We start from the raw sequence: 20797 nt of genomic DNA, 5'->3' as shown, positions 1-20797 counted from the left end.
CAGCTCATTCCTTCAAAATCGCACAGAGCCGGTTAAGGGTCTGATGCTGGCCACACCTTCTGAGAGACAGTTCATCGTGAGAAAAATGCCGATATTTTTTTTTTGGAGGAAGTTCAAATTGAAATGTCAGAAACCTCTCAAAGATGACGTCACATGAATAGTATGTGGAGCACGCTCTCACTAATGGAATAACAATCCTCCCACCTCAGCTACTTCTTCTCTGAGACTAAAACAAAAATAACAGCCGTGTTTATGTCCGAAGACACAACAGGTACCTGCGCCCAGGTTCCTCTCCTGCAGGCATATGAAGGCTATACGCCGTCGATAGTCTCAATTACCTCCACTGTCCGCCTTCTCTGGGGCTGCTGCTGTAACTATTGCTGCATGCTTTTGCGCTCCCAATTAACATGACAGAGTTGCGTCATGATCTTACCTGCGGACGTTTGGGCTACCTCCCACTTACAGCTAGTTACGCACATATCTCGTATAAGGCTAATGGGGGATAGTTGATTACCCAAGGCTTGTTCGAGAGTAGCTCGTTCCTCTCTGAAGCGGTCGAAATAGAAAATCACGTATTCTGCGCTTTCGTTCGTATTCGGGCAGTTTGTGCAAAGAGGGCTGTTTGCCAGCTTAAAACGGTGCAGGTATTCCTGAAAACAGCCATGTCCGCTTAGTAACTGCGAAATGTGGTAGTCCATGTTTTCTTCCGAACCACTCATTAACACGTGGTATGAGTTTGTAGGTCCAACGGCCGCCGTGTGATTGATCCCACCGCGCTGCCACCGGCCAATTGTCAGCGATCGCTTAGCTGCTTTTTGTACTCATGTGGATCATGCTTCTTGCACGTATTAGAGCCTATTCATTTCATCTGCCAAGAGGCCCAGAGTTATCTTTGAAGTTATTACGCAGATTGCATCATCAGACACCATTCTGTATGCGATAGCTACCCGCAGCGCGCCTTGCCTGTATAGTTGGGTTACTTCCCGATTCGAATTTTTGACCAGCAACAAATGACAGTAGTCACCTGCGTTTTCCCTGGGGCCCGCCTATATTAGGGAGGGGTCGCATCAGGGCACCATTGACAGAGGGTTATTAAATGAAACCCTTTTTAATAAAAATGCCGACATTAAATTGTTGAATGCGCCTTGTTCATAGTTACTCTGCTGCGACGTCAGTTTAAGTTTACTGTCAAAAGCTTACTTTAGTAAAGGATAGAGGTATAAATTGGCAAACATTAAAATTACTGTACGTAGAATGAATGGTTCAACTTTGTGTGTGAAAATGTGCTAGGAAAGGATGCTTTGGTCCACCTCTTTAATTAAGTTTTTAAATATTTTATTTTGCGCAAAGAGTATTAAATTCTATGAATTCAGTGAAAATGAAATAAATATGTAGAATAAAGCTGACGATGTTAAAGCTACTTATGAATCCATGTGATCTATCACCTCAGTATGTATTGGTAGGCATACCGATTCATGAGATGAAATTATGGATCCCCCGTGGTGTGATATAGAGCTCATTTTAGTATAAGATTATTCAATCTCAAGTTTTCTTTGCTAATTCAAAATAATATTAGAGGCATTTTCTAGTTGTTGCATTGATTTTTTTTTAAATAATACATGAAAATTTTTCGTTGAAAAATGTTTGCCGATATTAGCTGCATTTTCGACATTTTTGCTGGTCGCTTTAAAAAATGCTGGCAACGCACGTGTTAAGTAATAAATATAAAAATGAAAAATGAAGAAATAAAAAAAAAAAAAAATAAACAAAAGCCAAATATCAAACAGAGCTGCTAATTCACTCATATGAACCATTCAGCATTTTTTTGATTGCGCTATCAGCCGAAAATTTGAGCCAGCTTAGCAATTTATGGCTCCTTATCGATGTTTGTGTGCATATAAAAAAATGAAATAATGAATGACTAAAATGTGTACGAGTAGCACTTCAAAATTATCTTCACATTGACGCAAAGTGGCAGGGCTTCTATTATTGCATCCGTAACTGCGTCGTAGGCTGTAGGCTCACACTCGATTCCATTTTTTGCAGCTTTTGCATATAATTAATTTTTTGCATAGAATTAATTTTTTTTTGCATAGAAAGAATTTTTTGCACAGAATTCATTTTTTGCATACAAGCGATTGTGTTAGCCAATAGTCACCTCAAATCAGCTATTAATTTTTTGCTGTCACTCGTCAATTAGCAAGTTTTGTGATAGCCAAGAGACAATTCGATTTACTGTTGGGTATAAATTGTATAATAAGCATGCGATTATTGCAATAAATTTTTATGGAGTACCATTCGCACAGTATTAAGTAAAAAATTGTACTTTTAATTGAATTGACTTGCTTTGTTCTGTGGCGGGAATCCCCTTTGCTGGTATCGATTGCGATAGACTTAAAACCATTCAAGCTCTAAAACCCTAACAAGCGCGTGAAATGCAAGTCATGTGTTTAAATATTTGCGCACACCACTTACAAACGTTTAATTTGTGCAAACGTACTAGACGAAATTTTTAATTGCCCATGGCGAATTAGCTTTGTTTTATAAATAAAGTGTTTTGGCGAAAGAAATATTTTCCAGATATGCGTATAGTTTCCTGAGTAATGAATTGGAAGTTACAGTCCAATCTATTAAACTATTATACTTTCTACGGTTACTAGTACTGATAATCCAAGAAAAAGAGATGCATAAATTATTATTCAGCACTCTGTATAGGACAAAAAGGAGCTTTTCTTTTTGTCGTTGAGTGTAATTTCATATTCGGTTCTGAATGGAAAGCAACCACCAGATTTCGCCTCTCTTCAAATGATGGTAATATATCATCCAGCATTTGAGTACAAGTCAGTATGAGTATATCCAGCATCTGAGTACAAATCGGTCTGAGCACATCCAGCATCGGAGTAGAAGCCAGTCTGAGCACATCCAGCATCTGAGTACAAATCAGTCTGAGCACATCCGGCATCGGAGTAGAGTACAAGTCAGTCTGAGTACATCCAGCATCTGAGTACAAGTCAGTCTGAGTACATCCAGCATCGGAGGACAATTCAGTCTGAGTACATCCGGCATCGGAGTACAAGTCAGTCTGAGTACATCCAGCATCTGAGTACAAGTCAGTCTGAGTACATCCGGCATCGGAGTACAAGTCAGTCTGAGTACATCCAGCATCGGAGTACGAGCCAGTCTGATTACATCCAGTATCTGAATACAATTCAGTCTAAGTACATCCAGCATCGGAGTACAAGTCAGTCTGAGTACATCCAGCATCGGGGTACAATTCAGTCTGAGTACATCCAGCATCTGAGTACAAGTAGTCTGAGTACATCCAGCATCCGAGTAGAAGTCAGTCTGAGTACATCCAGCATCGGAGTACGAGCCAGTCTGATTACATCCAGTATCTGAATACAATTCAGTCTGAGTACATCCAGCATCGGAGTACGAGCCAGTCTGATTACATCCAGTATCTGAGTACAATTCAGTCTGCGTACATCCAGCATCGGAGTACAAGTCAGTCTGAGTATATCCAACATCTGAGTATAAGTCCATCAATTTCGTTTCGCGGTCCATAATGACTTTGAAGTTAACTTCAAGAAATTGTGCTAATATAAAGGGTGGTTAAGTTTCAAGGGCCGGTGTTGATTTTGAATAAAATACAATTTTTTTTAGGAAATTATTGTCATTTGTTTATTATGATAATATTGGTGTGGCTCAATTACGTATGGTACAAAATATCGGCCAAATGGCCTCCGCGGGCTCAGCGGCACACCTCCATCCGATGGTCCAAATTTCCGTTGACGCTGAGGCATACTTGAGGTTCTATGCCATTTGCCGTTAATGTGCCGAATTATCTCATCCTTTAGCTCTTGAATTGTTGCTGGCTTATCGACGTACACCTTTTCTTTCAAATAACCCCAAAGAAAGAAGTCCAACGGTGTCGTTGACGTTTAGGTGTGGTTCACATTCAACATCGGCCCTTGAACAACAACAGAACAACAGAAAAGTATTTGTGTAACCCGAAACGAATTTTTAGTCGCCCACCACCAACAACGTTTTCGTAGTTTTAGTGTTAGAAGTTCAAAACAAGAATATTTATTAATTATTTACCTGATAACTGCCATCACAGTAGTAGTCATCACGGTGCCTGCACTCACTGCATCAGATTTTTATACCTTTTGAGTTAGTCCTAGGAAAAATAGGTAAACAATAAACAATCTTGCTTTTCAATCTTCTCACACCTATTGTTTGTCAAAAATCATCAAAAATGAAAGCCTTTATGTAGGCTGCATTCAATTTGCAAAGCAATTTCAGTATCCACATGTCGTCTTCTAGAAAACAACAAAAGTTGAAAGCAAAATTAAAACTCAGCTAAAAGGAATAATTGGAAGCCAGCTGCCTAATCAAATAGTAAAGTAAGATTGTGTTAGTGTTAGTGTAAGTGTGAGTGTATTGAAAATTTAAAGGACACAGTGATTGTGCAACCTCCCAGTAAAGTCGCTTTTGCTTGCTTAATTCGTTGGTCACTTTTCATAGAAGTTTTTCGCTCAGCGTGTAGACTGAGAAGAAAATAAGAAATCAGCTTTTATAAGCTAATAAAGTGAGCAGCACCGGTACTCGGCTCTCCGTGAATTTGATAGAAGTAGGGATTGAACTGAATTAAGTGCAGAGTTTTTACAAATAACTTTTCCTTTGTAAAGGATTTTTCAAAAGACGCACCTAGATTTTGTTTTAAAATAAAACATGGGGGCTACGTGAAGTCCACCGGCAGCCAAGCGGACGGAAAGGTGCACAGACGCAAGTTTAGAGTGGTGGCGATTATTTTGGATCAGCTTTATCTCCACCATAGTGACATCAACGTCTTCCTCCGGAATCTCCCCATCCTCAGTGTCAGCGAGGAGTTCCTCTTCGTTGAAGAGCGGCCCCAAGCCGGCTTTGTCATGCTCCTCATCTGAGTCCAAAGCTGGTTCGTCGCTGCGATAGATCCGAATGGTTGCGTTAACAAACCCGAATCTTACAACATAATGTTTCTGCGCCAGTGGGGCAAGCGATTTGCGCGGACGCAAGTTAAGAGTGAAGGCGATTAATTTGGATCAGCTTCATGTGAATCTGTCCGTTTTATCTCCACCATCGTGACATCAACGTCCTCCTCCGGAATCTCCCCACCCTCAGTGTCAGCGAGGAATTCCTCTTCGTTGAAGAGCGGCCCCAAGCCGGCTTTGTCACGCTGCTCATCTGAGTCCAAAGCTGGTTTGTCGCTGCGATAGATCTGAATGGTTGCGTCAACAAAGCCGAACCTTACAACACAATTTTTATGCGCCAGAGGGGGCAAGCGATTCTCCATTGAGGATGAGCATCACTTATCTTCTTCTCTCTATTGGCTCTTCTACTTTTCCTATTTTCCAGTTGTGAGTTGGCAGGTCGCTATTGCATGTCTTAAAAATTTGTTCAATTTTTTTCGGCTTTTCCGGCTTGGCCGGAACCCATACTCGAGCTCGAGGTCTGCTTGGAATTTCTTTCTTACTAACCGCTTCGAGCTTGGCTCCTGGCCAAGCCTCTCCTATCTTGGCTACGGCCAACCTATAGAGCGTGGCTGACCTAACGTCTTCGCAGGCGATGAGCTTTGCTCTACCTTGATACCAGCCTGCGTCATGGCAAAGGGGGGTACGGGGTGTTTCTCTAGGATATGGAGGTAAACTTCGGCGATAACCTCCTCAATCCACCTCAATTTTTCCTTAGGAATGGTCCCTTCCTCCTCTTCCTTGACAACCAATATCGCACCGCTGTCTTTTACGACCTCACTGAAAGTTGGGTATTTATGGCCACTTACGTTTTGCTTTTTTGCGACGTTTTCTTCCGCTTTATCTGCAGATCGTTGCCTTTTAGGAGTATTCCCAAGTCGGATATTACTCCCTTTGCCCATTCCAGCGATTTATCCTATTCTTCTGTTAGCTGCTCTGCTGATACCTTTCCTAGTCTAAATAAGACCCTACTAGCCGCCTTTTTTTGTAGTAGCTTTGCTTAGAGGGACGGACATGTTTAGCCAGTCCCTCCTGCCCTACAGTTGTACTCCGCCTAGAGGTACTAGACCCTTCTATGGCAACCTGCCGCTTGAACCTGAAAGAGTTTTAATAATTCTTATGTGAAGTTTCATTTCAATCTGTCAATTCTTGTTTTGCTTACAAGCCATTCAGTATCGACGTTCCACAGTACAATGGAAACAATCAAGTCTCGTGCAGTGATTGAATTTTTATTTTTGGACGCACTGAAAGAAAAGGAAGCTTATGAGCGAATGTTTATAGAGTTTAAGGACTTTTCGCCATAAATTAGTACAGTAGAAAGATTGGTTGATGAATTTAAACGTGGTCGTAGAAGCCTTGAAGACGATGCACGTCAAAGATGTCCAAAAACAGCAACAAAACCAGAAATCGTTGAAAAAATGCAGCATTTGTATTGGAAAATCGTCGAGTGACTGAAAGAAATTTAGTAGAAGCCCTAGGCATCTTATTGGCCAGTATAAGCAATATTTGGACTGAAGTTTTGGGTTGCAGAAAAATTACTAGCTGTGTGCGCAATGGGTGCCTCATTCCCTAACAATGGAACAAAAACTCATTCGAATGTGACTTTCTCAACAACAGTTAGAGCATTTTCGAAAGGAAAAAGTGGATTTTGTGCGTCTACTCATCACTAAGGATGAGACTTGGGTCTATCATCATGATCCTAAGTCAAAACAAAAGTCTAAGGAGTGGTGTGAACCTGCTTTTTCGGCTCCGAAACGAGTTCGTATCCAAAAATCGGCCAAGAAGTTGTTAGCTCAATTTTTTTTTGCGATACGAAAGGTGGTGGGATACGACAGGTACATTGCTAGTAGCACTTACGTGCCGTTTTAATACTATAATGTAAACCACTACCTGCGAAAAATTTAGGGATGAGAAAACCCCTACAGCCATCCTGTGTTGATATAGTGGAGGAGAGAAAAGTTATTTAGACTACATAGCGAATTTCCTCATGATATCCCCAAAGGGGACGCTAAGGAATTGCAAACGCCAGAGCCGGACATTTGCAGAGAAAGTGTTCAATAGTGTCGTTCTCTGCAGCATCCTTTCAGCTTCTGCAATAGGGGTTTTAGGGAAGTCCAAGCTTCTTCGCATAAGTTTCGATCTCCCAGTGACGAGTGATTAAATTAGATTAGATTAGATTTGTGGGGGGATGGACAAGTCCAAGCACTCAGTCAGGAGACCATTGTTCTACACCCGGATAGAACTCAGAAGAAAGAATAGAGATAGGAAAGATAAAATGTAGATGGTAAGACGGAAAAATTAGTTTGAGGTCAGTCTTCCAAAAACCTCTTGGGTTGATTGATGAATCTTAAGAGATCCGGAAGAGGAAGTGTATGAACTTTATCCATACTCATCGCAACCCAATATCCTAAGTCTGATTCTGCAAAACGCCGGAAAGTTACAGAGAAAATGCTCTGCAGTGTCGTCATCCTCAAGACAGGATAGGCATATCGGGCTGCCGACGACTCCCATGACAACCATATGCTGACCACAGGCGTTGTGCCCTGTGATTATACCCACCAGTACTCTTAAGTCCTTTCTGCTGAGTTTTAGGATAAAGGTCGCTATTTTCCTTAGCTTCTTTCACAAAGCACTTGGCTACTCTGATGAGTTCCACCCAGACTAACGTCCTCTATGGGTAGAGCTCATGAAGTCGTCAATCTATAATTGAATCGATGCAAAATTGACACCTAGAAAGGGTTCAGGATCTAGTGGCATACTTGCAGAGCCTTCATTCAGACACCCAAAAACTTAACTTGTTTGTGTTTTCCAACAGTGTTTAAATTAGCAAGGGCTTTCAGTGCAGCTTGACTGTCACTACAAATTCCAATACTGCTGCCCCGCCACCTTTTCGCAATTATCCAGTATGCCACGTTCAAGATGGCATAGACTTCCGTAAAGAATATCTTGGCCATCTGTCCTGTGGCTTAGAACCAGTGACCACAGTGACCAGTGAACACCGCAATGAGTTTGGAGATTGAATGGCGGGGAACTCTCATCACCTTAGGCGTCTTATTCCTGTCGTATTAAAGCTATAGTGTTTTTGAGATAGCATGAGACAGACCTCCATCTGTCTTGCACTTTTTTGAGAAAGAAATTGTGCTGTTTCCCTTTAAGAACGGTCAGGGGGACACCGTTGTTTGAGATGGGACAACTGAAACCGGTTCTGTCAGCCCCTTCCTGGCAAGCTCATCGGCAAATTCATTTCCCTTTTATTCCTGTATCCAGGAACCCAGTTAAGGGAAATGTGATGCACGTTCGAGATGTTTAAGTTCCTCCTAGCAGTAGTTGACCAGAAAAGAGCTGCAATACGGCGACGACAAGGCCTTGATCGCAGCTTGACTATCGGAAAAAATATTAATGTCTCTCTTCCAACAGCGATCTCTAAGCATTTTGCATACTTGCAGGATCGCGAAGACCTCTGATTGAAAAAACGCTGCTCGTTTCCGGCCGTTCAAAGGATACTGAAATATTGGCTTACTTACGAGAAAACCCCCGCTCCCACTCCAGATTTCATCTTGGATCCTTCAGCGAAAACACAGATACATATCATATATCTGTGCCGATTCTCCTCCAGTCCAGCCTGCTTGGAAAGTTAGCTCTAACACAACCCTCAAAACTCCGTTTGCAGATGGAGAGATTTGTACAAAGTACACAGAAGGAATAAGGAATGGGAGATCTGCTTCAAGATGTTACTATGTCCTACAGGAAGTTTCTTACAGAGGTCAATCTCTTTCAGTCTAATAGCGCTCTGAGCAGCAATGGATTTAACTTGAAGATTCACGGAAAGTAAGTAATGAATGACGTTGGAGGCAGCGGTGGGACATGTTCTATAAAGTGATAAAGAAATAAGTTCTGAATACTACCGCAACATTTTAAACCAACTGAAGAAAAAATTCGTGAAAAAATACCCAGTTTGCAAAAGAAAAAAAATCGTTTTAATCAGGACAATGCACCGCGTCACAAGAGCATTTTGACGATGGCTAAAATCCTCGAATTAAAGTTCGAATTCTTGGAGCATTCACCGTATTCATCAGATTAGGCCCCTAGCGACCTCCATTTTTTTCCAGACCTACAAAAATTCATCGTGAAATGGGATTTTCATCAAATTATGAGGTCATAATAGCGGCAGGCTAATCACCTACCCTGTGAGAAATCAAATAGATTAACGAAACCAACGCAAGGCAAGAAGAATTATTTCATAAGATACGAAGGTTAAAACTCAAGTCTTATTTAGGTTAGGTTTGCCAGCCGCATCGCACATAAAGACAGCGCTGCCACTTAGAGCACGAATGGATCCGTTGTGGGCCGCAGGGGCTGGGCTCGATTTCTCCTTCCATATGGAAGCATCCGGAGCTTTTGGCGTAAAAGCGTAAAAGGTTGTTGATAGCTAAAGTGTATAGATTATCTTAATTCATTAAGAAGTTGGATCTTAAATATCGGGTCCTGCTTCTGGCTAGAGCCAGGCATGTGCAGAAAAGGTGTTGAATTGGTTCCAACTCCTCCTCATTCATGCACCTACGACAGAAATCATGCGTAAACGCCTAATCTCCTTGCATGATTTCTTATGAGACAATGTCCTGTGAGGGCCCCTACTAAGGACTTAATTTGAAGTCTACTCAATTTTGTAATATTCTTGGACAGACGTAGACTTAGCCATGGCCATGTTTGCCTAGCAATTTCACATTGGTATTGGCACTAATCCATCTTTGATTTACAGAACTGATTAGTGCGTCCATAATAAGAAGCTTACAAGTTGCGAGAGGTACCCCATCAAATTACTTATGTTTGGCATACAGGCACCTTCTCTTGCAAGTTTTATTTGCTGAACGAAAAATGAAACTCATCACATAAATTTTAGACTTATGAAATATGCCTTATTTATTGGACGTAAAATAAAAATTAAGCCCTGAGTATTAGATGGTATTTTTTGCGTTAGAATTTATACAGTTAAAGTGTCTGATGATAATCAAGCATTGCTGATAGGAAAATCAATTGTAACATAAAATGTCTATCACTAAGCCCGGTGGCTGAGAATGTCACTGATAAGCAGTTGACAAATAGTGCAGTTAAGGTGGCTTTAGAGTGACTTGCATTCCCTACGGGATGACTAATATTCATTTCTAAATGTACAGCGCTAACCTGTTTTGCAATATGAGAATAGTGAGTTACGGCCAGATTAGCAGCGAGACTTTGTTAGATTTTGATATAAAACGTCATCCTTTTGTTACATTATAGCAAAAATGTGATTTTTTATTAATTAAAAAAAAATTATAAATTGCATATAGTAAAGGGTTTTCCTATAAGAGGTGTTATTTTGGTATTCAAAGAAAAATGCTATATTTTAATATAAATGATCGGATGTTTATTTCATTATAAAGAGGAAGGTATGCCGTTAATAGTGGAAAATAACATCAGGCAAATGTCCACCACAATCACGCTTACAGGACAATATCCTTTTTATGAAATTTTCCATAACCGAATTGCAAAGTGGCTGCCCTATGTCCTTGATAACCTCACCATCTTTGAGGTCTTGAATCGACCCTGGGCTGTTGGCGTAGACCTTCTCTTTCACGTAGCCCCAAAGAAAAAAGTCACAAGGTGTTAAATCACAAGATCTCGAAGGCCAATTGTGATCACCTCTTCGAGAGATAACACGGTCTGGAATCTTTTCCCGTAAAAGACTAATGGGTTCGTTGCTTATGTGGCACGTAGCGCCGTCTTGTTGAAAATAAACGTTGTCCATATCAATACCATCCAATTCCGGCCATAAAAAATCGTTAATCATCTATCGATAGCGCAATCCAATTCCAAATAATACCTGTTATTGGAAAACCCTTTATTTCAAAAATACCTTTCACAAATTCACATTAAATAAACGACAAATAAAAATAATACAATTTTCTTGTTAATCATTAGGAAGACAAAAATGCCCTTCAAATTAGTCAATGAAAGTCAAGCTCTTTCCAGTGCGGCCACTCTTTTATCGCCGCGTACAGCGCATCACCAGGGCATTCCGTATCACGGACCTGCCGGTGTCCATACAAAATATAATCTTTGGGCAAATGTCCGCCCTCCATAGAATATTCAATAAAGTCCTGCGCAACTTGTTGCATAGGCGCTGGCGGTAGCTCCTCTACAATCAAACGAAAAAAAACAACAACAAATAAATATCCTTTATTCTGTTACCTTAGTCACGTCATTTATGCATTCCCTTTGTGCAATTCGCGCGCGCGCGTGCCCTTACTTACCCATAAAATTACCAATTAAGAGTAGACCAATACTGCGGCTATTGTAGTTTGGCGCATGAGCACCGACCACTTCATAGCCGCGACCTTCGTACACATTGCCATCACCGCCAACTGCAAAGCTATAGCCAATGTCCGGCCAACCATGTTGGTCCATATGGTAGTTCTGCATGGAACGCATTGCTGCTTTGCAGGCGTCTTCCGTTTGGCAAACGCCCGGCTGATAGGAATGATGTAGGATAACAAAGGGCGCGGGTCCGGTGAAATTGGCGATTTCGGTGGGTGTGCGTGCATTCCATTCGGCGCGCCTGATTAGGCGCCAGTCACGCATGTAGCCCAATATTTGGTTGCTTGTTACATCCCCCCCGAGGCTTTCGGTGTATCGTTTGCTGTGTTGTTTGGGTAAAGCACAAGCTTCAATCGTGTTGATAGCTAAACGCCGTCAAAGTGGGTTGGTGGAGGGGTGAAAAGCAAACATTTGTGGCTTGTGGTTATTAGGCACAAACAGTCAAGTATAGCTCATAGCGTCAGTTGCACTCATACACGAGTGCAATTGCATAGAATACAGAGTCACACACACACACACACATATGTACATGCACACACACATTCTCACTTATTTGATTTATGAAATTTTGAATTTTCACAATTTCCGTAGTGTGCAAAGGCAATTTAACTCGTAATTAACTCACAAGTAAACATGGCCATGTTGCCGGCCAAAAGCAAGCTAACCAACAATACCAGCTGGTGCGTTGAGGTTCTGCATCCTACGGCCCCAGCAGCCCTTGCAAACGTCGAAGTTCGTTCGGTGCGTGCATCAAACATTTTCCACCGCATCGCAATATTAAAATTTTCAACGGCTTTTGTTTCAACGGTTGGTTTGTTGTTGCTGCTTATTTCTGTGCAGTGATTTTTCGGCTGGTGCGCGTTGTCGGTATTTATGACGGCGTTATTTCGCTCTATTTTCGCTGCCTTAATGCAATTCTATTGTTTAGTATTTTTTGTTGTAGCATTTCATTGCTATTGCGCTGACAACCTGCTTGTGGTCATGCCCGCTTTTAATTGATAACTGAACGCGCCGCTTCGATCACCAGTTAAAAGCTTTAATTTGTGCGACTTGAGCGTTGCATGCCGGACTCTTATACGGGTGCTATGCGCGAGCTGGGATGGTGATAATATAGTAATGCTGTTATTTACATACTTAGCCGCTATATTCCTTCCTCTGTCTCCCCAATCGTCCGACTTTGTACAATATTAGCTCGCCTGCCTTTTGTTGTTTGCTTGACGCTCGATGCTTTTTGCTGCTGGGGAATTAATTATTTCGAACTTCTTAATCTGTGTCTTAATCACTGTCGCTCTCAAAACTTTGGTTTAAGTTTGTTGTTTGTTGTTTGCTGTTTACATTTCGCTCTCTTTCGCTTCTTAACAGTTTCGTGTGCTCTCATGAAGGTCACAACAGCGCGTACAAATATTTACACAAATCCGTTTATTGGTTTTTGATGCTCATCACAACTTTTTGGGTATTTTGTAATAGAAAAAAAAAGTGTATTTTTTTTAATGACTAAGACTTGCTTTGGTTTGACGCGGAATAACAAAATAAAGTACCCGCTCGCTTCAACTTACTGGTTTACTTAGGATTTTAAAGTAGCATTTTTCATTAAATAAATGAATTCGTTGTTGAAATATGTAAACAAAAGCAAAACTTTTTCTTCTTCGTTTATTAAAAATTATATTTACAATAATATATTTGGATAACTTTTACTGTAGTTTAGTGCATTCGGATGTCCAGCCTTCGTGCCATATTTTCGGTGGTCGCCCGGGCGGTATAGTGTGGATTATTCTGCTGTTCATCGCCGTACTTGCTTTGCTTTCGCTTGACATTCTGCGAACATGTTGTTGTTGTTGTGCAGATGGTTGAGCCCTTGTACTATATATACTTAATTAACGACTAGCGCCGTCTTATTAGCACTGTTCTCGTGTGATGTCCATTTTTTTAATTCAGATCCATTTCGTGACATCCAGATATGACAGCAAATTTTCTATCTCTATGTCTGTGATGGCATTAATTTGCTGTAGTAAAGGTTTACCGAATGAGCGAAGTCTTATTCTGGCTAAACCCCGACATTCGCATAAATAGTGGAAAAGACTTTCTTTCACACCCTCCGCTTGACAGTTTCTGCAGATGGGATTGAGGTTGAGCCTGGCTGCATGATTCCCTACCTTCCAGTGACCTGTAAGGGTTTCAGTAATACGTGACATGTTTGAGCGAGAGTATCCTAACAGGTAGTTTGGCTTCTCGGTATTGTACGACGGCCATGTAGTTAATTGCTTCCACCTTCTTTCAGTAGTGTGAAGCAATGAATGTTTTTATTGTGTTGCATGGGGTAGCAACTGTCACCGTCTCTGTTATGCTTAATGTCGAACCTTTTTTTGCTAGCTCGTCTGTTTTCTGATTACTCTCTATATTCTTGTGTCAGGGAACCCATATATGAGTAATTTGAAGCCAGCGATCAAGCAGTTCTAGTTCCTTCCTCACTGAATTGTGAAACTAGTTTGCATGAAATGGAGTTGGAGTATAAGGCCTTGATAGCTGCTTGACTACCTGAAAAGATAGCTACTCTTGTACTAATTTCTTTGCAGTGTCTTTGAGTGATTCGCAAGCTTCCCTGAATGCTAATAGTTCTACCTAGAATACGCTGGCATAGTCAGAAAGTCGAATTGATTTGGATAATAGAAAAGAGGCCAACTCCCACACCACAGTTCATCTGAGAGCCGTCAGTGTACATGTCGATATCAAATCTTCCAATCACTTTCCCTTTCCTCCTTTCGGCTCTCAGTGGAAAACGTACCGTAAAGCCTTGCTTGAAGTTGAGGTCAGGGATTGTGAAGTCTGATTTGATTTTGAGCAGTCGGGGTCCCTGTAGAATGATCTTTCTGTGATCGTACAATTTTGTTGTCTGGTGCTAAGCGCTCCTGTGGTTAAGATACATCTGCTCTTTGTATCTTGTTCAGCTTGGTTCGGTTGTATTTCTTTTCCATCGCGGACCACCAGACTAGTGCCGCATGTGTTACTATCGGTCTTACAATGGCTGTGTAGGTAGGATCAGTTGGATAACTTTGGTCGAGGACCCCTTTTTTTACCCAACATTCTCTTACACGTGTAAAGTGTTATATAGCTTTTTTCATCCTGTATGCTACATTGGGTATCCAGCTGAGTTTGGGATCAAGGATATCTCCGAAGTATTTTTCTGCGAACATAATCTCTCCACAGTTTTTCTTCCTCTTATCCACCGGCCTACGTCTGCTACATCATAAATCTCTTGGATTTGGTCATTAGGTTTTCTGCCGCGCAATGAGTATCCTATTATTGTCCGTAGTGTTTTCATTTCAACAGCGCTAATATAGTGCCGTGCTAATGGCGGCCGCCGTAGTCGAATGGGTTGGCGCGTGATTACCATTCGGAATTCACAGATAGAACGTTGGTTCGAATCTCGGTGAAATCAAATTAATAAAAACATTTTTCTAATAGCGGTCGCCCCTCGGCAGGCAATGGCAAACCTCCGAGTGTATTTCTGCCATGAAAAAGCTCCTCATAAAAATATCTGCCTTTCGGAGTCGGCTTGAAACTGTAGGTCCCTCCATTTGTGGAACAACATCAAAACGCATACCACAAATAGGAGGAGGAGCTCGGCCAAACACCCAAAAAGGTGTACGCGCCAATTAGATATATATATACTATATAATATAGTGCTGGGTTATAGAAGTGCCTGCTCTTGTTTCCGCCGCATTCGTTAGAATCGGTTGAATCCATGTCATATATGTATTCTTTTCTTACTTTCATATTCATGTATTTGTTCTCCCATATCGCTGATCTTAGGCAGCCAGATAGTGTTGCTGCTTTGTTTGCCTCAGTCTGCACTTCCTTCTTTAGATCCTTACTGCTGGTAATATGTCAGCTCCATGGCTCCATGGCTTGTTCCATTGCCTTATTGTTAACCGCCAGCTTGCATCTTTTTAGCGTTTTGGTTATTACCATTGCCTTGACCTTCTCCACCGATATCCACTTTTTCAGATTTGCACCAGTTGTCATACGGAAACCCAATGCGGATGGTTTAACTTGTGCTACAGGGTTTGATTGAAAAGTAATGAACCTTATTTTTTTAAGCAGTTTTATTAAACCTTTTGGCTTACACAACTAATATTCTTCAAAGTAGGACCCTTGAGTGTCAATACCCCGCTGGTAGTGGTCCTTGCAGGAAACATTTTTTAAACTCATCCGCCGGAATCGCGTTCAATTCGGCTGTCACAGTTTTTTGGATCACCTCGATGGAGTCGAAACGCCTCCCCTTCAGCTTTATTTTCAGGCGCGGGAACAAGAAGTCCGGAGGGGACAGGTCTGGGTTGTAGGGAGGGCGAGGAAGCACCGGAACTCTCATCTTGGCCAATGCAGAGGTGCAGAGGAAGGCGGTGTGCGCCTGCGCATTGTCGTGATGAAGGGTCCAATTCTTGACGAGGTCGGGCCGAACCCGGGCGACGCGGTTTTTCAGCCGAAGGAGCACTTCTTTGTAAAATGCCTCGTTTACAGTGCTTCGTGGAGGTACAAACTCCTTGTGGATGATACCTCGAGAGTCGAAAAAGATGGTCAGCATGGTTTTGACCTTGGATTTCGAGATGCGCGCCTTCTTGGGTCGTCGTCCTCACGGCCTTCCTTGAACGACTTGTGCCACCGTTTTACCTGGGCACTGAACAGAGATTGGTCTCCGTAAGCCTCCTTGAGTAGCCCAATGGTTTCGGTACTTGTTTTGTTTAGCTTTACGCAAAATTTGATCGCGTAACGTAGCTCCAACGATCGCTGCATTTCGCCACTGCAAACTCCTGTTGACTGCACCGCTGTTGCCAGCGAACTGGGACCGGTTTCTAGTGGGAGGGGAAGGTCCAACGATCATTTTCCCCCACCAGCCGATTCGGTTGGTCGCTTGGCAGACGCTCTGCGCGGGAAGGTTCATTACTTTTCAATCAAACCCTATATGATTCCATCCGTAATAACATTGAACAGTGCTGGACTTAAAAGCAACACAACATGAATTAATCTTGCGAACGCTTATGAAATATATAGTGTACATACTATATATGGACAGAAAAATATGTAATAAAAAAAATTTCTCTTCCAAGCCGCAAAGTTTTGGTAAACTCAAACTAAGATCTACTTCCGCTGCGTGACGAACTTTAAGTCATAATCTGAAGACTTCATCAATAGAAATTAACTGGTGTGGATTACATTGGTGAGGTTCTCGGTTATACTTTCTCTCAAGGGCGAAATAAAATAAAGGTTGTTGATATAAGAACACTAAAGATGCCTCTTCTTGTTACTCATTTATTGATATCCCTCGTATCAGAAAGTAGCAATTCCGAACTTCACTTTTCGGCCTCTTTACTAACGAGGTTTAACCACAATCACTTCCACCATCTCGAACACTGATCTCTGGAGAATGACGTAGCAGGTTTCTGTGCATTTCGAAATTCGGCGACGAAAATGGAAATGGATTGGGCATACACTTCGGAAGAAGGCTCTTGGAGATACCGCAAAATTATCATTAGACTGGTGCCCACAAGGAAGTTGCTGACGTGGAAGATCACCCAATACGTGGAGGGGACTAGTTAAAGCAGAAGCGCTACAAGCAGGCCGTAGGTAGGTAGGTAGGTGAAATGGTTGAAGTGCCGGTCTGAAACTCCTCAAGTATCAGTAAAGCGCCGTTTTGCTACCATTATGAGAGCTCCAACAGGCAGATATCTACAGCCAACCAGAGGTATAATGGAGCCTGTTGGTATAATGGAGAAGATTAATGGGATTTAGGTTGGCGCATTGTCTCAGGCTGTCGAAGAAAGGAGCGCCCAGTGACTTTAGTCGTCTAGCTGCCAAACTGGGACATTTACAGATAAAATGCTCTACAGTCTCCTTCTCTGAAAGGTCCATACAGCTTCTGCAATGGGGGTTAAATGGTAACCCTAGCTTTCCCGCGTGTCTACCGATCGTCCAGTGACCTGTAAAAACAGCTACGAGTTAGGAAATTAAATGGCGAAGACTACAAAGGACTTTCTGAGTAAGGAGACAAACAAAATGTTTTGCGTTAAGTAAACCTAATTTAAACTGGTTTGTTGAGGCCCATGGGAAACATATATAAGCTAACTCCTCAATGACGCAATGCAATGCAATTTTCTTTAAAATGAAGCCCGATACTGCCCAACTGCCACCTAAAAGCGTATCTTTGTCCAGAGTCCATCTCAGAATAAGCTTCTTATTCTACAGTTGAGTGGTCTTCTTGCACCTCACCTCAACTTCTGAAGCTCTTTGTTTTACCAGGTGATAGGAGATGGTGGAATGATGATTTCAACTTTGACACTTTGGACTGAAGTTCTTCTCTGATTTATGTTGAATCATTTATTTTTCCACAACTAAATTTTGAGGATCGCATTGCCCTCAGCCTCGCTTCTGATCACTTCCCATATCAGATAAGTATTGCACACTTGCTTTAAAATGATAAAATCATTGATATGTATGGGAAAATTTCAAGGCCACAAGTAGAGCTCATGAAACACGAAACTAAAAGAGGATGAATATTTTTTTTTTATTTTTGCTGTTCTGTAGTATTTCGTACGTGCTTAAGTGAACGCTTAAGTAACCTGTTTTTCTTATCAAGGGAATTTGCTCCTGAGAAAAACAAAAATATTATAAAAATTGTGAAATTGAAATTTTACTATTAATTTGTACATTTTCTTTAATACTGCAGGCTGAAAGTAATTCCTTCTTTCCACTCCTCCTCCTCCTTTTTATGGTTTCTCGGTCACAACCACATCCACGCTCGCAGGTACGTACACGGGCGGATACGCTTTAACCTCCACATCATTTTGCCAGTGTGACCAATTTTGTATCTCTGCATAAAGCGCATCGCCCGGACAGACGGTGCCATTGCGCACCTGCCGATGCCCATACAAAATGTAGTCCTCACGCAAGTGGCCAGCTTCGAGTGAGTATTTTATAAAATTCTGCGCCACCTTCATCATTGGCGCCGGTGGCAGTTGGTCTGTAAAATCCATAAAATTGATGGTTTAAGCGAATGTTATTCTAGCCATAAGTGCACATTCAATAGTACAACATCATCATGACTGTCATCATCACTGGCTCTTACCGGTAAAATCTCCAATTAGCAATAGTCCAATGCTACGATTGTTGTAGAGTGGCGCGTGGGCTGCAACCACTTCATAGCCGCGACCCTCGTACACATTGCCATCACCACAAACGGCGAAACTGTAGCCAATGTCTGCCCAATGCCGCTCATCCATATGAGAGTCCTGCATCTGTTGCATTGCCACTCGACAATCGTCTGTCGTTTGTGCAACGCCTGGCTGGTACGAGTGGTGAATGATAACGAAAGGTGCAGGACCGACAAAGGTTTTGCGCTCTTTGGGCGGACGTGCACTCCAACCGTCGCGCGCTATCAACTTCCAATGGCCGTGGGTCGCCGTGACTGGAGCTGTAAATATGATATAAAAATCTGTAGATGTGTGCGCGTGTAAGTGCATTTTTCATAGTCCACCGTAGTCATCTGCATTTTTCCAATATTTTGAGCGACTATGAGGGACGATGTGCTTTACACTTACCAGCGAAGGTGCCAATTTGTGGATATGTGGGGCTAATGGATAAAAGCGTCAATAGAAATTTCACCAGCACATCGAAAGAGTTCATCATTTCCGCTTGTTTTTGCTCATATGCACATTCGTACTTCGTACACACATACATATGTAACTATATCGTATGAGATCTCTGTGTTTTCGTGCTTGTACTAATTGTTGTACTGTTTTTGCTGTAATTTCGAAATATTTACTGACGCTTTCGTTCTAATAATCGCTTGGCTGCAAGACCGCTCCATGTGATAGCGTTGGTGCTTAGGGCGCAAATGTGCTGCGAGTGGAAAATGCGTCAGCTTTTATATGTTAATATCGTCCATAATTATTTGTGCCATAATTATTTGTGTTTGAGTTAGACATTGTTACTATCTTCCTGTGTGCTGCTTGCAATTTGGCGGCGCGCTGCTGGGGGATTTTTTATTTAGCTCAAGTTTTTCATTTATGGAAACTGCCACAAACAACTAAATTGTTTGCTTTTGTTTTGGTATTCATACTAGCGAAGCATCTAAAACTGAATGGCATGACAATCAAGATGAATTAGGTGATTAACTAAAATATGGTTTTTTGGTGATATTTTTATATTTGCCAAAAAGAGTCGAGATCGATGACCCAGAATTAGAGGTGGAATGCTGCTGAAAGACTGTTGAAGGCTGAAGACTCTAAGAAGAGGTTCGGATATTTTGATTCAAGACAATTATTTGTTAGTTAGTTTAAAGTGTGTCAGTGAACGCCCAGCTCAAGTGACAGTGGTCATGCATTGCATAATCAAGAAAAAAATTACAATAACTGAACTCATCCGCTACAGGCGTTGAAAAGTGAATATAAACATGGCCTATTTTAGTTTAACGACTGCGGGATTTGATATAGAAAACTATCGATAAGAATTTATTTCATGCCCTATGTACATTCAAACTCGAGTTATCCTCAGTGAATTCCGCGAAGCCAGCCCAATTAGCTTTGTTGAAGTTGGTAAAGGGTGATTTTTTAAGAACTATAGGAGAGTTTTTCAAAAAATTCAGAAAAATGCATGAAATGTTTATTTAAATCGATAGTACAGTCCATATATTTTAATATTTGAAGATTATTTCATGCAAATGTTGACCGCGACTGCGCTTCAAATGGTCCATCCGCTTAGTCCAATTTTGGCATACTCTATAAATGCTTTAATGTTGTCTTCCAATGCGTTAATTGAAGCAGGCTTGTCTGAATAGACATGGGCTTTAACATAGCCCCATAAAAAATAATCTAAAGGCGTTATAACGCACGATCTGGGTGGCCAATTGACAGGCCCCGAACGTGAAGTAAAATGTTCACCGAACTCGCCTCTCAACAAGTCAATTGTTACGCGTGCTGTGTGGCATGTGGCACCGTCTTGCTGAAACCACATGTCATGCAAGGCAAGCTCTTGCATTTTGGGCAAAAAAAAGTTGGATATCATTTCACGATAGCGCTCACCATTCACAGTTACGTTACGATTCGCAGCATCTTTGAGAAGTCCCTCAGCCCGTAAACCGCACAAAACTGTGAGCTTTTCTGGATACATTGGTAGCTCTTTCAATTCTTCTGGCTGATCTTCACTCCAAAATCAACAATTCTGCTTATTTACGTACCCATTGATCCAAAAATGAGCTTCGTCGCTGAACACAATTTTTCGATAAAAAAGTGGATCTTCGACCAACTTTCCAAGAGCCCATTCACCAAAAACTCTGCGTTGCGGTAAGCCGTTCGGCTTCAATTCTTGCGCCAGCTGTATTTGGAAAGGCTTCACACCTAAATCCTTTCGCAAAATTTTCCTTGTTGTTGAGTAACAGA

General features: G+C 41.6%; 1 protein-coding gene across 1 annotated transcript; it reads right to left on the bottom strand.

Annotated features, from left to right (window-relative positions):
• Positions 1–10343: 10343 nt before the first annotated feature.
• On the bottom strand, positions 10344–19248 carry LOC129240456 (uncharacterized). Its single transcript, XM_054876298.1, has 6 exons — positions 18959–19248; positions 18487–18831; positions 18134–18381; positions 11992–12283; positions 11303–11731; positions 10344–11187 (listed from the first exon to the last, which is right to left on the bottom strand). The coding sequence occupies exons 1-6, from the start codon at positions 19095–19097 to the stop codon at positions 10997–10999; spliced, it is 1644 nt and encodes a 547-aa protein (XP_054732273.1). The 5' UTR covers positions 19098–19248; the 3' UTR covers positions 10344–10996.
• Positions 19249–20797: the final 1549 nt, after the last annotated feature.

This window comes from Anastrepha obliqua, chromosome 1 (assembly GCF_027943255.1).
Source record: "Anastrepha obliqua isolate idAnaObli1 chromosome 1, idAnaObli1_1.0, whole genome shotgun sequence".
Classification (NCBI taxonomy): Eukaryota; Metazoa; Arthropoda; class Insecta; order Diptera; family Tephritidae; genus Anastrepha; species Anastrepha obliqua.
This window is presented reverse-complemented; position numbering and strand designations above follow the sequence as displayed.